This window comes from Microtus oregoni, unplaced genomic scaffold (assembly GCF_018167655.1).
Source record: "Microtus oregoni isolate MIOR12 unplaced genomic scaffold, Mior012 000005F_ref0000423, whole genome shotgun sequence".
Lineage (NCBI taxonomy): Eukaryota > Metazoa > Chordata > Mammalia > Rodentia > Cricetidae > Microtus > Microtus oregoni.
The window spans coordinates 38471317-38489602 of record NW_024543064.1 but is presented as its reverse complement, the minus strand read 5'-3'; the positions used below and the strand labels follow the sequence as shown (position 1 = coordinate 38489602).

Below are 18286 nucleotides of genomic sequence, written 5' to 3'. Positions count from 1 at the left end.
CAGATTAAATTTTAATAGAGCAGATAAAAGCAAGAAAAAGTTAATTGTTGTATCTGTGGAGTTACTGTCCTGGGTCACTGCCTGCTCATTGCTAGAAACAGACAGTAAAGAAGGTTACATCTGAAAGAACCTTGCGATTATATAATTCAGCATTTTCATAAGACTGTGAGAAGGTAAGCAACTTATCTATCTTCATACCATTGGAGTGAAATGAAGTAGAATCCAGGTTTCTGGGTCCCTGGATAGTTTTCCATTAATTATAGTACAATTCATAATCAGAAAAAATTAGTGACATGTCAACAGAACTTTGAAACGACATAGTTAAAACTTTGGTCCATATTTGTTGAAGGTTTATTCCTAAACATTCCTCTAGAGCAGCAGTTCCCAAGCTGTGGGTCACAACCCTTTTGAGTGTCAAATGACCCTTTCAAGGGGTCACATGTCATCTAGATATTTTACATATCAGTTATTTACATTATGATTCACAACAGTCGCAAAATTACAGTTATGAAGTAGCCATGACATAATTTGATGATGTTGGGGAGGTCACCACAGCCTGATGAACTGTATTAAAGGGTCGCAGCATTAGGAAGGCTGAGAAGAACTGATCTAGAGACAGGCACTCTAGAACTCATTTTAAGTAAGATATTGCTATTTTCCTTAGGATCAACACAATACCAACTTCTCATTCATTTATCTGAAGCCAGGTATAGTCATCCTGACTCTTTTTTAGCCTTTGAATATCAGTTTTAGCAATTTACCACACAAACTGCCTAGCCAAGTTGTGAAGATTAAAGAGGATTCAGCATATTAGAAACAGTATATAGTCTATCCTCATCCTTTTCTAACTGGGAATCTGTAGCTTGTGATTCATTCCTCAGCGTTTTGAAACAAACCATACTACATAGTCTTTATAACCAAATATTGTTTGTTGCACCAAGGGTCTGGATCATAAGATTCAGGCAGAGATTGTGTACTACAGCCTGAACTAGCTGACGTCTTCCTTACTTTGGGCTGCACTTAGAGTTGGAAGGAAGCCTGTGTCTATTCACATCTACCGGTTCTAAATGAAGATTGGTACAAGTATCAAAGTGCAGAATATTGTTGAGATACACGAACTTCTATTAAAACACAGTTCTCTTATGTTTTGTCATAGGTAACCTTGGCCGGGTTGAGCAAGTCTCAGAGTTTGAGTATGATCTGTTCATTAGGCCTGACACCTGTAATCCTCGCTTCCGGGTCTGGTTCAACTTCACTGTTGAAAACGTGAAAGAATCACAGGTGAGGTAAATGGTGGTTATCTGGTGTGATCTTCAAAAAGAGCACTGTTTTCTTTAAGAGGTGTTAAACTTGGTCTGTAGTAGATTATATTGTTTTATATTTATAGCAAGGCTAGATATACTTTTGTTTCAAGAGATAATGAGGAATGGGTAAGGAATTCCTGATGGGAATTCATGAATGCAAACTTGTATCTAAGAAAATGCATGTTGTTTACTGTTTAATCCTTATATGTGAAGCTTCCTTGTGGCACACTTTAAGGAAACATTGGAAGTGACTTGCTGTTTTCCATGTCTAATATGCTGTTACAGCATATTTGCAAAGACCCAGAAAGACTTTTCTCATAGGCCCCATCTCATAAAAGCTTCTCTTTTTCAAATTCTTCTGACTGATTATCTTCCCTAAAGTTGGTATGCCTGGGAACTCAAAACACAGTATCATCTAGCGATTCTGAAAAACTTTGTGTGTTCTTTGTCATGTTTAAATTTTATGAATATATTAATCCCCTTTAATATTGATTTCTTTAACTTTACTTTCTAACTGCTAATGATTTTTAATCCTTTTTGAAACTTGTTTTTCATTAGAGGTTATTGATTAAAATGGACTGATTACATACATATGCTTGAAGTAAACACTGGCACTCTAATTCTAAGCAATTTTGCCATTCTGTTCCATTCAGACAACTACAGACAGACTGCACAAACTTTGTATGTGTCGTGGTTTTGTGGTTCTTTTAGCATATGGAAGACTGGATGTGGAAAGTTCCACCTTGCCTTCTCCTGGGCTGTCTTTATCTACAACACCAGAGAGAAAGTAATGGTCTTGTTCAATTTTTACTCTTGAGTCAGTCAACTCTGTTTGCATCTCTCTGTCCATCTGAGTTCCAGTTTCATTCATGTTCCAGGCCTAGGCAAGTGTCTGGATTTTAGGAGTTTGGGGTATTTCTTGACACTGTGTTGTTTCTGGAAAAGTGGCTTCAGCAGAAGATGGATGGACAACCACTAAATTTTTCAACTAGTTGACTTAATTTTCTATAATACTACCGACACAGCATTGGGGAACTTGCCCTCTGTATTGAGTTGGAGGCTAACTGGTGGGTGGGATCTGAATATAGGAAAGATATTTGTATCCTACTAAATGTGATACATCAGAGTTTTAGCACATATGAGAAGGAGACAAAAGAACTGAAGCTCACACAGAGACCCTCCCACCCCCAACAGTCCTAAGACCTAGCTTTGATTCTTGCTTTTACGCCATCTTACATGACCAAGTCTCTTTTACAGCAATATTATATTATAGCAATATTATACCCTTTCTCCTTCCTGACCATGTGCAGTGGTTGACCTGACTCTAGGATTATTCCATCAAATAATCAGTACTCTTCAAAATGCTTTTCCAATATCCATGTGGGCTCACTGAAAGGATAACTTGATATCACGAAGTGAACATCCACCCTTGCCTTCTTCTGTTGCTGTTGCTGACTTATGTTGGTAAGTTATGCTTGTCACATATACACTCCTCTGAAACGCAAACAGCTATTCTGCAGACAGTTTATATGGATGGAGGGAAACACTTTCTTAAATGCAGGAGAAAATGCCAGAATTTCCAAGTCCATTAAAAGGATTATACTTTTCTTTCTTATACAGTTTATATATCCTTCAGCTTGCTTATTGCATCTAAGAAGCCATTAACTCCTGGAAAAGGGACTGCTTATTTTTTGATTTTTGTTGTTAAATAAACTGAATATTAGTTCATTTTTTAATGTTTTAGATTTCTTTAATCTTGAGACACATTAGGACCAACCCTTGTTTCTTATTCACTTGGATCTCCATGAAGACTGTCTGTATACAGCTTATATTAATAAGTAAAGGAGAGGGGGGTGTACTGGTTTGAGATTTAGAGGAAATTACTTCCTTCAGTTATACACAGACTTTTGGGAAAGTTCCTCATGCATTTTAAATAATTTTATTTGCTATTCTAGTTTGCTTATCAGAATGTCTGTTTTATTTTTTATTGTTTGACATGTCAGAGCCATAGTGTGTTAAGTTTCATGATGTACATTTAAATTATATAGCCTTTATGGCGATCTTTTCTAGCATGAACGTGCTCTAAAGGGTTCTTTAATAAGAGAATTGGGTATGTTTTATGCACACTTAATTTGAAGTTTTCATGGCTGACATTTAATCTGCCTCTCTGGCTTCTAACTAACATAAGCATTACGATCCTATGCTTGTACACCCCAAAACCTTAGATGTGTTCATCTAGTTTTCTGCCTTGTACTTCATTCATTATCTTCTGTGGCCACTGTCTCATCAGCTCTAACCACATTATAAAGTTATGGAAATTTGTCTCAAGGCTTAAAGATCTAATAGAAAGATAGAAAGTATGTCCCTAGCTCACAGGATATTTGTTTTCATGGTTGCCTACATGAAGAGAATGGTTTTGCTATTAAGTTTGACTTGTGAGATCTGCTTTTATAATGTCTCTTCTTGTAATCTTTTCTCATATCTCTCCAATTTCCGTTAAAATGAGAGCTGCACAAATGTAATCTCATCAAAAACCTTATTTAGTGGTTGGTACTAGCGGACAAGGAAATGTTAGTCATCACTGGTAGACTCCATTAAATGAATGTTAAAAATCGAAGGATCAAATGTACTGTACATGCAGGACTAGCTCTGGGGTTATTTTCCTTGATGTTTTTAGGAAGAGATAAAAGCTTGGGACATGCGCTGCTGTATCACAGGACTGATATATTAGCCCTCCGAAAGTAGTTGCTAAATAGTACATTTGCAAGAGTTGATGGAAACTAAATGTCCTGGAACCTTTATGAAAAAATAATTTTCTCTCTGAAAAACTGATATTAAATATTCTGATGTAAAAATGCATTATTGATGCAACAGAACACTGTGTGAGGTAAAAGCAAATTTTTCTATTTAAATACTTATGATAAAATTTTAGCCAATAAGAGGAAATAAAATGATATGCCGGGGCTATTTAAGCTGTTTTCATTCATGCATAGTTTTTATATGCTAAATTTATCTTTCTTTTTTCTGTGTCCAAAAGCAGCCAATGCTCAATGTGGTAAACATAGAATATAGAAAATCTTTAAAATCAGAAAAGAGAAACACACACGTGCACGCACGCGCGCGCGCGCGCGCGCACACACACACACACACACACACACACAGATACACTGCTTCCACATATATACCCACATACCCCATCATTTTTCCTAGTTTGAAACAGGTAATAGTAAGTTGTGATATTTTCTCTATGCTTATTTATTTTGGATTACAATTAATTTGTGCTGTAAATATACTTTAGTATCTTGCTTTTAAGAATCTAAACATCATTATAATTATTTTATCACTAATTTCTTACAAACATGGCAAATAGCTGTTTACTACAAGACTGGTTCCTTACTCTTGAATATAAATATTATTGACTACTGTGTGTTATTGTAAATAGTACTGTTGGAAACATCTTAATGTAGGAAATACTTTTATAGCATCCCTTTAGGAAAAATGTGAAGGGGAGCTATTTGACAAGGATGTGCATATGCATAGCCAGTGCATGCTGTCTAAAGTTTCTGCTGCTTTCCTGTCGGTGGAGAGCGAGGTGTCTTTCTCTGCATTTCTTTATTGGAATTGCCTCTTTTTTACTCAGATGTTTGCATATCCAGAGCGAATTGTTTATTTTCTTCATTTTGAGATTTCACATAGATAAATAGTTTATGATGGAGTGCCCCAGGCCTCTAGTCATAAAAAAATTAATTGCTCTCTAGTAACAACATCACACAATAGGACAAGTTCATTTTTTTGTATTTAGTTTCTCTTCCTCTATTCATCAATCCTGTTTTATCTGGGCATAACCACAGATTTTATCTAGATATAGAAAGAAGAATAATAAAATCTATTGTCAGCCTTGTGTAGGAGAGAAAGGCCCCATTTCTCAAAAGAGTAGTATTTTCTTATTAAAATTGTTGATGTTTTTAATACATGTAGATCTGATTGGACTTTCAGGTTTACTTTAAAGCTTTGTTAAGGGAGGCATAATGTAGGGATGGCAATCTCCCTACTGCGCAGACATGACTCTGGACGTACCTGCTGAATGATTCAGATCGTCAGTGCTGTACCTGGGTGTCTCTGAACAGTGTATCTTAAAATTCATGGCAGACCTAGGAGTGAAACTATTTCCTGACTCTTTAGTAGGGATATCTAGCATTGGGGTTCCCATTTCCAACCTGGTGTGTATTTTGTTCTATTTCGACTTTTTGATTTTGGTAAGCGGATGTGTATGGGAGCAGTTATTTCATCATGGTTATAAGGTGACTTTTTTAAAAAAAATTATTTATTTATTAAAGATTTCTGTCTCTTCCCCGCCACCACCTCCCATTTCCCTCCCCCTCCCCCAATGAAGTCCCCCTCCCTCATCAGCCCAAAGAGCAATCAGGGTTCCCTGCCCTGTGTGCTATAAAGCTGTGCCTATAATAGCTTCTGCTTTAGGACTAGTTAGTTGGAAGTTACTTTCTAGTAGATAATATTTGTTCATTTTCTTGGAGTCTTATTATGTGTGTATATAACTTTTCATACATTGAGTGCCCCAGTTTAATACTCTAAAGATTTATGGAAAAATTTTCTTTGCCAGTGTTTCTATTCTAATATTCTGTTTTGTAACTATAGGTCTACCATCTTAAATTCATCCTTTATTCTTCTAACTTTGGTTTCTTCAGCCATATGTTGTAAAAGTCCCTTATTTTTTACATCATAGTTTAGGGTGTGTGCTCTGTTTGGATAATGTTAGCAATCATAGGTCTTACTGTACTTTGTCTTTTCCTCTCGTGTTTTAGTAAAACAACTGTTCACTAATAATATATAAATGGAAGATAAATTTACCAGATAGCCTGTTATGGCTGAGACTATATCATCGGTTCAGTTTTAACAATGTATATCACTAAGTTGAAGGAGGATAAAGACAATTCAGCATACAAACAAGAGTTCTAAGAGAGAGAGTATATTAAAGGGGTGGAAGGTATGGGGTTGGGAAAATACGATATAAAAGGGCACTGAATATAGGTCATTTGAAATGACCACATCATGCAAAACTGACCATTTTTGAAATAAAAATCAACTACAATAATTACTATTAAACAGGCATAAACTTTATTAGAGACTGTGATGAAGTTATAGAAGTTGTGGAGTTAGAATATTGTTTAGTAAACTATAAAATGGTGTTTAGTAGAACAGGATGGATAAAGTTGACAGGATTACAGTAATGTAGTTATTGTTAATATCAAGGTGTAAAGTATGCACACAAGATCCATAGCTGAGAAAAATGGAGTAGAAGCTTTTCTGGAGAGAGGGTGCCAGTGACCAGTCTGTCATAGCAATTGGCCTAAATATATATTTTCCAAATTATAATGAAGTTTGAACAACATTCATTGAGGAATGAAGAGGAATAAGAGAGTTCCCATCAGCAGTGAGAGGCAGTGGAGGAGCAATCTGATACACTGAGAACCAAAGGTGTGCTCACATAAGCAAAGTCTCAACAGTACAAAGATCTCCCCACATTAACATATCTCAAAACAATTCCAACAAGAATTTTCTTTTTCCAATTTCTAATAGAATTTGACAAACTAATTCTAAAATTAATGTATAAAATAAAACAACAAAATGATCCTAGTAAAATTTAACGAAAAACAATTAATGCAACTGGCACTTCAACTAACTTTTTTATAGCAGTTGTAATGTAAAATCACTGTAACATGGCATAAGAAGAGAGAAGCAGTCTACATGAACAGTAGAGAAATCAGAAACAAAGCTACTTAGAGAAAATATATCATGAAAATAATTGTCATACAAATAGTAGAAATAGCAGGATGTATGTATAACAAAGTAGTAAAAATAATTTTTAAACTTTTATAGGTGAATTAAAGACTTAACTATCAGAACACATTGAAAATTTATATTGTGAAAACAGCAATGAGACCTGCCTTACCATCAGTTTGTGGAAAGCAACCTATTGCCTTGGAAATAGGCTGGGTAGTTTGGGGGTTTCTGTAGGGTCCCTTAGACCAACAACTTAATTAACCTATTTCGGGCACAGGGAGGAACCTCCATTTGATGGTGAGAGAGGTCTAGACGGGGCTTTGTCTCTCCCGTTATTTGGCATAGATACAGAAAGCTTTGTATTAGGTTTCTGAATGACTTCTGAAATGGTCCTTCGTTTATCTACCCCTCCCTGTATTCCAGTGGTTCCCAATTTCCCTAAAGCAGTGACACTTTCACCCAATTTCTCATGTCATGGTGCTTCCACTATAAAATCATTTTTTCCTGCTTCATAACTGTAATTTTGCTATTGTTATGAATTGTAATATAAATATCTACTTTATGGGATCAGATATATGACCCCTATAAGGGGTCACGACCTACAGGTTGAGAACCTCTGTTGTATGCCCTTCCATCCTTTCACCTTCCTCCATTGCTGTGTTTGACCCTCCCATTTCAGGCATCCATAACTGTCTATTCCATCTCCCCTTTCTAGGAGATGCCCTCCCAGTCCCTTACTCTGTACCTAAACTTGGTCCTTATACAGATTGTAGCCTGTTTATTGAAAACTTAACAGCTAACTTCCATATATAAGTAAACACACACCATGTTTGTCTTTTTAGGTCAGGGTTACCTCATTCAGGATGATTTTTTTTCTAGCTTCATTCACTTTCTTGTGAATTTTATGATTTTTAACAGTTGAGAGTTATTGCATTGTATAAATGTATTATATTTTCTTTATCCATTCATCTGTTGATGAACATCTAGATTATTTCCAATTTTTGCCTATTATAAATAGAGCATCAATGGTTGAGAAAGTGACTCTTAGTCAGATGCTACAGCTGGATCTTGAGGTAGATGAACTACCACACTGATTTTCACAGTGGCTATGCTCGTTTGTACACATACCACAGTGGATGAGTGTTTCCATTACTGCACATTCTTGCAAGATGAGCTGCCATTTATTTTAATGATCTTGCACATTCTGGCTGGTATAAGATAAAATCTCGAAGTAATTTTGATTGGCATGTCCCTGATAAGCAAAGATGTTGAAAATTTCTTTACATGGCTTTCAGCCATTTTTCTGTTTCTTCTTTTGAGAACACTGTTTAGATCTGTACCCAATTTTTAAAATTGAATTGTTTTATTTCCAGTTTTTTTAATTTTTATGTATTTGAGGTAATAGCCATATATCATATGTATAATTAGTAAAAGTCTTTTCCTATTCTGTGGCCTGTCCTTTTGTACAAATGATGGTGTCTTAGCCATGCAGAAGGCTTTGCAGCATCATGAGGTCCATTTATTAATTGTTGTTCTTTTTGGCTATGTTATATGTATTCTATTCAGGAAGTTTTTTCCTATAGGCACACTTATAAAATTTAAATTTATATAACCCGTCTTTTTTAATAGGTGGCATATGTATTTCTTAAAGATTTTGATAGACTATAAACTGTTCTTCATGGATCAAGGAATTTGTTTGTTTGTTTGAGGAAACATTCAGAAGATTGGGCATTTTAGAATGTATAGAAAAATAGACAAATTAAGATAGCAGGACATAAATCTTGCGGTTTCCATATCAATGATATCATTTCAGTTTCAGTATAAGTGCTGCATACACGCATTTACTTTAATTCTTTCAAGTTGTCGTACATTGTTTTGCAAAGATAAATTTTAGTTTCTTGAAACTGTTTAATTAGCCTAGTAACTATGTTTGGGATTATTTTTTCTGTGTGTCTATCATATACATAAAATGCATTACTGTGTCCATAATGTTTGCATGCTTCCCCATGATATTTTAGACAGATACCATCATTATAATGTGAAGCGAGGAAGCCCGATGTAAACAGCCGGCATTTAACTTTACAGTATTTGTTAATTGGCTTTTCACTATTGTATAGATTATTCTGATGTTGTTAAACTTAGTGGGCATATTGTCCCCACTGTCTTAATTTATCTTGCACTTGGTATTGTTGCTGTTTCACTGTTAGAAACCGTTTCCTTGGAGTTCTGATCTCATCTTTTCTGATTCTCCTTCGTAGGGTTTCCCCTTCTCATTATAGCTTGTGTATTCACACTGTACATATTGTCTCTCTCTGGACTACACAGCCTCGCTCGCACTAATTATTAAAAAAGAACTCCTTCTCTTGCTGTGTAAAAATATGTCTTTATTTTATGTTCCAGCGAGTGTTGCTACTGTTTATACAGTCATGTAAACTCAAAATGTGGCACTTTACTGAAATTCCTCTGATGTGGATTTATGTTTTTTTTACCATGCTTTTTCTTTTGGGCTACCAACAAGCTCCCAAATCATGACACAGAGACTTATTATTAGTGATGAATGCTATTATCTTATAATGCCTTGTCTTAGCTCTTACTTTAATCCGGCTCTCTTTATCTATATTTTGTCTTGGGGCTTTTTACCTTTCTCTCTGTGTGTCCTGCTCTGTGTCTGCTGCCTGGTGGCTGCCTGGCTGGCCCCTTTTCTCCCTGTTCTTTCCATTTGTTCTTCTCTCTCTTGCTTTTCTCAAGCCCAGATTTCTTCTATTTGTTCTCTCTGCCCACTAGTCCTGCTTCTACCTCTTCTGCCTACCTTTTGGCTGCTCAGCTTTTTAATAGCTCAATCAGGTGCCTTAGGCAGACAAGGTGAAACAAATACAACACATTTTTACATGATTAAGCAAATGCCAGTACAAACAAATGTAACACACTTTTACAAAGTTAAAGTAATATTCTGTAGCATAAACAAATATAACACATCTTTACATGTTAAAATATTCTACAACAAATTATATTTTTTATAGTAATACATTTATCACAAATGCTGTGGCAACACTGTGTTAAATTACTACTATTCAGTTTTCCCAACAATTCTGCGAGGTTATCTCTATCTTTATCTATAAATTATATAATCAGATGCCATTTAGATTAGAAAATCTGATTTCAGTTATAGGTCATTAAATTATATTATAAATCTTCATTTATAGATTATAAAGTCTTATGTGATCAACTCTCAAATTCCGTCCTGAGTTTGTACACTTTTGTCACAGCTGCAGTCAACCAGCCCACTTGTTACCACGTTTCCTAGGCTGTCTTTGACTGCTGCTTTGTTGATCTTGCTTTTTTTTTATTTTATTTTATTTTTTTTAATTTATTTATTTATTAAGGATTTCTGCCTCGTCCCCACAACCGCTTCCCATTTCCCTCTTTTTAAGTCTCTCTTTCAGACAACACCTGGGGTATTCTATGTAAAGTTCAAATCGAACCCTACTGTTCAACTCCTGCAACTCTTAAATATCTTGCTCTTGTCTTTAGGGTAAAGGTCAGTCTTCTCTGGCATATGCAACTCTTACTTATCAGGCTACTATCTAATCTACCTTGCTTTAAGCACTTTTTAAACTTTGTAATAGTCCATTATAGAGATCATGTTGTTTGATATCTTCCTGCATTTTCCTCTCCTCTTTCTGAAATGACTTTTTACCATTATTTTATTTGGATTAAGCTCAGACTTGTTAATCAGATTATTTACTGTGTTATCTTGAGTAAATTATGTTATACAAGTGTGTATGTGTGTGTGTGTGTGTGTTTGTGTACATACATGTATTACACTCTTTTGTTTCCCGGCCGCCCAGACCCGAATAATCACACAAAAACTATATTAATTGCAACACTGTTTGGCCTATTAGCTCAGGCTTTTTATTAACTAACTCTTGCATCTTAAATTAACCCATTTTTATTAATCTGTATATAGCCATGAGGCTGTGACTTACTGGGTAAGGTTTTGTTCTGGCATCTTTCTCCTTTGGCAGCTACTTGGAGTCTCTTTGATTCTGCCTGCTCTCTCTATATATATCTCTGTTTGAATTTCTCACATGGCTTTACTCTACTAAACCATTTGCCCGCAACAGCTTTATTCATCAACCAAATAAGGCAACACATATACAGAAGGATATCCCACATCATTCCAAGTGGACAAAACAAAAAATTTGGTTTAACAATAATGAATACATAAATGATACCAGAAGCCATTATTTCTGTTCTCTTGTTTCAATCTATTATGCCATATATGTCATTTTCTTTATGCTTTTGGCTTTATGTCTACATATAGTGGGTGTTTCTTGACTTATGATGAGGCTCTGCTCCAGTTTCAGTCTAATTTGAAAATATCTTAAGGTGAAAGTGCATTTAATATCTCTCCTGCTATATGAATACTGTAGTTTGGCAACAGAATCCACAGCAGGTTTTTTGTTGTTTATTTGATTTTTCAAACAGCTGATTGAGAATCATCACACACACATATGTAGATGTAGATATAGAGATATATAGTGATTGCATTTTCATTTTTTTATAGTCGGAGAAATGCTTCTAATGTGTTATTTTCATATCATTTGTGGTCAACAAATATCTACTTTGTATGCTAGGTGCTCCGAAACCAGCATGAAATAGAATAAAGAAGGCCTATTATCAGGATAAACAATAAGTAGTAACAAGTAAACACTAAGATATTTTTTTAAAGTAGAAATTCCTACAGTTTATTTAATTAAGTGTTTCACAGATGTTTCTTTTTGACTGTTATAAATATTTGTGTACTATTTGGTTGTGTTCGTGAATATACGGTTTATTTCACTAAACTAAAATACTTGGGAGTAAGATTTCTTGGTCATATGTTAAGTGATTATTAAACTTGACAATAATCTTCAAACTAATTTTCAGTGTGGTTCTATCAGTTTGCATTTCCTTCAGCAGTACGAGATAGTTCCAGTTGTTGCACAGGCTTGTCACCTCTTGTCATTGTCGATATTTTTCAACCTCTGTCATTTTGATGCCTTAACTGTATCTCACCGAGCAATTACTTTGCATTTCCCTAGTGACTAATAGTTCTGTGTTTATTTGCTATGCTGTGGTGTCTGTTCAAAGATTTTACCAGTGTTTAAAGTGAAACTGTTTAGCGTTTTCAACTCATGGATGTTGTACATGTTAACTGTATGCTCTGTGTATATCTCTTTGGTGATGTAAATGGAAGTTTTAAGGAAAATTAATGCTAATTGTCCTTTTTTAGTATATAACATAGCACCGTATATTCTGCGTCCTTGATGACTTTATTTCACTTCTAGTAACATATGTGTGAATTTGATGTTGTTTACATAGGCAATTTTATCACACAGGAATAGTGATAAGTTATATTTGTAGGAATTTATATATATCCAGTAGGGAGGATATCTATTACAATGTTAAATCCAAGAAATGTGAGTCAGCCTGTTTATTGGCTTTAATCATGGAGGGATTTACTGATTTTTATACCACTAATATTTTTCTTTATGTTTGTAAATAGTTGTTTACATATAGATGTGTATGTGTGTTATTCCTGTGTACATACCTGCAGATGTGTGTGTGCATGCACATATCTGTGCTGATTTGTGTGCATGTGCTTGTTGATGGCCAAAGTCAACACTGGGCATTTTTCTTGCTCACTGCCTACTTTATTGAGGCAATGTTTCTCACTAGTTTCTGCTTGTCTAGCTAGTAGGTGTACCACAAGGACTCTTGTCTCTGCCTCCCAAGTGCTGAGATTACAGGTTACTGTCACATTTAACATACACAGCTTTTACGTGGGTTTTGGGGATCTAAATTTCAGTTCTGATGTTGTACACCAAAAACTTAATGCACTGAGCCATATCCCCAGTCCAGCATTTGTGGCTTTGATTAGGCAGTCTTTCTTACTGCTAATTTGTAGTTATTCTTCAGATGTTATATTTTGTCAAATGTCATTGGACTTTTTTCTTTAAAAAAAAAAGCATATTATTTCAAGTGCCAGCATTTATTTAAAAGGGCCATGTTGTGTTTAATCCACAGGTGATGACCCGGCACGCTTGTGGTCTGTAAGCCTGTGCCTTCAGAGTTTTAACAGATTCTAGGATGGTTCTGAGACTTTGGATCCTGAAACCAGTGCTCACAAATCCATGTGTGTTGACCTAACATTGTTGTGGGCCTGGAACTGAAGTCCATGGGAACAGGCCTAGTTCGCAAGGGTAGGCCTGTAAGCTCAGCTGAGGAGTGCCAGTCTTCCAGGGTCCACTAGAATGGTTCTTGGCCCTATGTTGCTAGAACAAATCTGGATGCTTGCTTGGCTTGATCAGTGGGCTGGTCTGAACCTGGTCAGCCTTGGAATCTGCAGGCACAGTTTCTTGCCTGGTAATTAGTTGATAATTTGTGTGCAGTCTATGCCTTTCATGCCAGCATCTTTGAGGCAGAGGCAGGATCTCTGTGATTTCAAGGCTAGTTTTTCTACCTAGCAAGTTCTAAACTAACCAGGGATAGTGAGGTGCTGTATCCCAAAACCCACCTCCCAGCTTCCTCAGACCCTCCAAAACACTCATGTGCAAATGGTCTATCTTGAAGACTGCATCTGTGGGTACTGCCTTGTAGACTAGTTGGCCTGATGTTGGGGGCAAATCAGGCTTGGAGTCTCTGGATTCAGTCTAGTGTTGGGGCATTCCTTGAGACCAAATGAGACTTGGAATTCGAGTTGTGGAATACTGCCCAATAAGGAGGCTTAGAGGATCTGACTCTAGGTGCCATCCTGGAGTCTGAGGATGTCCGACCCTTTTGGCATGACTTTGACTTGTCAGATACAGAATTGCATCTTAGACCATGTCACTTGTTCCATGCACAATCTTTTTGTCAAGTGAAGGGTAAGCTGTCTTGCTGGAGGCTAGGGGTGGAGGCCATGTGACATAGATGCTCTCTGATCTTTGGTTTCTCATCAGTGCATTTTCTCTTATTCCTCACCTGGTTCCCTTAGTTCTTATGAAGGTATTTTGCTCATGGATAATTGTTCAATCCGAAAATCCTCCCACAACCATGATAAGATTGATCCCCTCAAAAATCTGATACTGTATATTTATTATCACCCAGAAAATTGTACTTAGAATAACATAGTGATTATTTGTCGCTGAAAATATCATGTGGCAAATAAGAGACTTTACAACATTCTCATTTATTTAATGAAGTCTTTAATCTAAACAATAATTCTCTGAAGTAAATATTACTATTGGGCAAGAAAAATGAGTCTCATAAAGGCTAAGTAATTATCTAAAAGAGAGAAACCGGACCTATGACAACCTGCTGCTCCTCCAGTGCAGCGTGCATTAACAGGCTACGGCCTGTTAATCTCCTGTATCCTCTCCATGTTCCCTAGCACCTTCATATGCCTCGTGCTGAAAAATTTATATCTCTTTTTCATTTCTTCTGATGAAATACCTGAGGTTCATTAATGATAAATACTTCCCCCAGTGTCATTCTCTATGACATATGTGGCAGAACCAACCTTACAGAGCAGGACCCTCGACTTCCATGCCGATCTTCTGCCCTTCTGGTAATTTATGCTCAGATTTACATTTCAACTGTATTTCTTTTTCTTATTTTTGTTTAACATTTCATGAATATTTGGGACCTTGGTAATTCTTATCTCTCATGTCCCATGTGCAGATTTTTTGACAAATTATTTTCATTTCAACAATCAGTCTATCATACCCAATTTCATAACAAGATAGCACTTGTAGAATAATTGTATTTGATGACCTATTGTATATCATCAGAATAGATAATAATAAAATTTTCTAAGTTTTTTATGATATTCAAAATAAGGTATTATTCTAGTGTAATTTTATTTCATACTAACTAGAATAAAAAACCTGACTTGATGAAATTCTTTTTTAATATATACAAACATTACATTTTAGCTGTCCGTAATTAAAGATACTAGTGTATAAATGCACAGGCCAACTGAAAACCAAACATGGAAGCAGTTTTGCTTCCTTTTCATTTTTTCCTTTTTGATCAATTTAAAATGTTTAATCTCTAAGAAGTACTACTTACTTAATAATCTGAAACATTTATTTTATTATGCCAGGTTTTAAAGGCATGTCTGGATAATGGATGACTATATTTGGCTCAAGACATTTAACTTGCCACTCTTTGTGATTTATATTGGTTTTATATTTAAATATTTTCTTGAGTGTTGCTAATTGATTGCCTCCATTACAAAAGAAGAGCTAGGAAGCTGTGCTTCTCTTTCATGGAGGTCATGCAGGTCATGGAGGCTTAGGCAGCATCTAGTTAAGGGAGATAGAGTTAGTCTGTTCTTTAATTTCAAATTAAATTCTGATCATGTGGTGACATTTTTGTATAGTGAGTACTTTTAGAAAACATTTATCAATTGAGAGAAAAAAAAAGCTAACTTTTTACTTCTAACTTCTTCAATAAAATAATTATTTTTATGTGTTTTTTTTCTTTTTGTTATTTGTTTGATTTTTGAGACAGGGTCTCTCTACATTGTCCTGGATGTTTGGAACCCACTATATAGACCAGTTTGACCTTGAACTCAAGAGACTCACCTCCTTCTGCCTTCTGAGTTCTGAGGTTAAAGATATACCACCATGTTCAGCACTGTTTGCTTTTTAATTAGCACACAAAATAATAGTTTTTCATCATGGCAATTCATACATAACTTATTTTTGATTGGTTCTCTCACATCTTCTTCTCCCCCATACCCCTGTCCCCTTCCTTGTTCCCTTCCTTCCCTCAGTGGTCCCCTTTCCATTTACTGTCCTCAACACCTCCCTTTTAAACCTCATGTTGTATTTCCATGGTCACCTTTTCAGTCTCACAACACATATATGTATGAATATATACTTATAAAAATTAAAAGGTAGAATTTATATATGAGGGGGAGCACGTGATAGTTGCCCAAGTATGGATTAAAGAAGTAGTAATGAGACTCCTAATATAAACAAAGCCCTGAAAATCTGGTGGCAAGATAGATGTTCCTATGCTCCTTAGTGCTCATAGTTTGATGGGGAAAGAGAAGAAGAAACAAATGAACAAGCCATATATTAACATCACTTAACCTTAAGTTTCACAAGGTAAGTGGACCATGCCATTGAATAATAGTGATCATAATTATGATACTAAGAACGTAAGGAATACTATTCATATCTTACAGTCAGTTTCAACTGATTTTTAACCAGCAGAGAACATTGTTGAGCTGTTTATTAAATGATTAATAAATAAATAATTTGTATGCTGATGAAAATTAGCTAGAGAGATAGTTTCCTTTATCCTGTGTATATGAAGGTATTAGATACATTTTTGACACATAGAAACATGCCTTCTCTCAGTGAGGAGAAACCAAGTATGTGGAATATTATAGTACAATATAAAATAATAAATTCATACTAAAAATACAGGTAAATTATTATTAAAGTTCAGTATATTTAGTTGGAGTGGAGGGTTTCAGAAGGAGCTCATTAGTTGACTTGGAACTTAAAGGTATTCTTGTTTAGGGGAAAAAAAACATGGTAGTCAAATAAATACCACAAACCTTTTATAATAGTCTAATTCTTCAAATGAATAGCAAGGTAAAGAGTAAAACAAACAAAACCTGTAATGGTACCAATTTATGTCAAGCAAATACAACTTTGTATTTTCATTAATAATGTAAACTTACCCTTAGAAAAGTCATATTTCAAAAGTCATATTGTATTTCAAAATCAACACCAAAGTATATCGTATGATAATAGTTGCTTATTTATGAGGAAAATTAAGATGGGATTCACAATGAGCAATTTCTTGCTGGAAATTTTACTCTGTGTGTGGTTTTTAAACTGCTGAACAATTGAAAAAAAACCACCAAATTTAGATTAGAAACTTATTGTGACATAAACTTCTAAATATTTCTGTTGCAGTATAAATAAAACACAGATGTAAAAAGTGAAAAAGACCGTTCTGCAAATGAAGCTGTGGGTACTAGAAACAGAACATCTTAGGCTAGAGGAATCTTAAGCTATGGGTTTTTGGCTGATCTACTGCCAAAGGAATGAGAGATTGATATTTAAATTTTATGCAGAATTTCTTGGGTAATATAAGCCTTGCTTTGGCAGAACAAAGCAATAAAATTATGAGAAAAGATACTGAAACTTTTGTGGACTTTGATTTGCTAAATATATGCTTAAAGCTCTGGGTCTCAGCAGCCTCACTGTCAGATCTTAAGTTCTCTTGTGATCTAGAACAGCCCAGAGTGCTTGGGGTGTGGCCTATTGCGTGCTAATCTTTGTGTTTCAGCCAGCTTCTCACAGTATCCTGTGGAATGACAAATTAAATGCCGATGACTCAAACACAAGTTTTGCTAGAATCCATCCTCATAATTACCTGCCATAAACTTTGACCTCAATACTGAACAGAAATTTTTGCTCTAGTTTGTACCATCTTATTTTAGCCTTTCACTGTCCACTTCACTACATAGACTGGAAATCTGGGGTCTGTCTCTGCCTATTGATTAACTCCTGTTTCTCACTTTCTCCTGTGTGGAGAGTCTTGCTGTGTTTCTCACTTTGCTTCTCTGCTATGTCCTCCCCCCTTCCCCATCTCCATATCCTGGAACCCCGACTAAGGACAGCAAAAGAATGAACGAAAGAGAAAGATGGACACACATGTAGGAAAGCTAGTCTAGGTGCAATTCTGCTAACGCAGCAGTGATGTGGAACATCCGGGTGGTTTTAGGTACAGCACGGGGGAAGGGCTAGTTTAGTCTTCCTAGAAGGTCTCTCTTCCTAGTCCTGGGAGTCCTGGTCTTGGCTGGGCCCTGGCATTAGTACTCACTCCCTCAGGGCTTACTCCGCTTTCTATTCTTCTCACAGATCTTTATGGATGTGAGTAAAGATTCTTCTGTTCTGGACAGTTTTTCCTGACTTCATGCTGTGCCATTGATGATGCTAACTCAGCATGGTTGCCACATGCTCTTGTAATTGGCGGCTTATTGTCACTCCCTGAATTTTTAGCTTCTTTATTTTAGAATTGAATAACTTCTTATTTCAGTTTCTATAGAAAGAAGCTTAATGGAAGGATTGAATGAGCTCGTTCTGTTGTATTATATACACATATGACCATGACCATAGCCATTAGTA

General features: G+C 35.7%; 1 protein-coding gene across 1 annotated transcript in view; it reads left to right on the top strand.

Moving 5' to 3' along the window:
* Positions 1-18286, top strand: part of Agbl4 (AGBL carboxypeptidase 4) — a 1095236-nt gene that overhangs the window by 143174 nt on the left and 933776 nt on the right. Inside the window, exon 3 of the mRNA XM_041652936.1 lies at positions 1157-1281. Coding sequence (XP_041508870.1) covers positions 1157-1281 — 125 coding nt within the window. The remainder of the gene's footprint in view (positions 1-1156; positions 1282-18286) is intronic.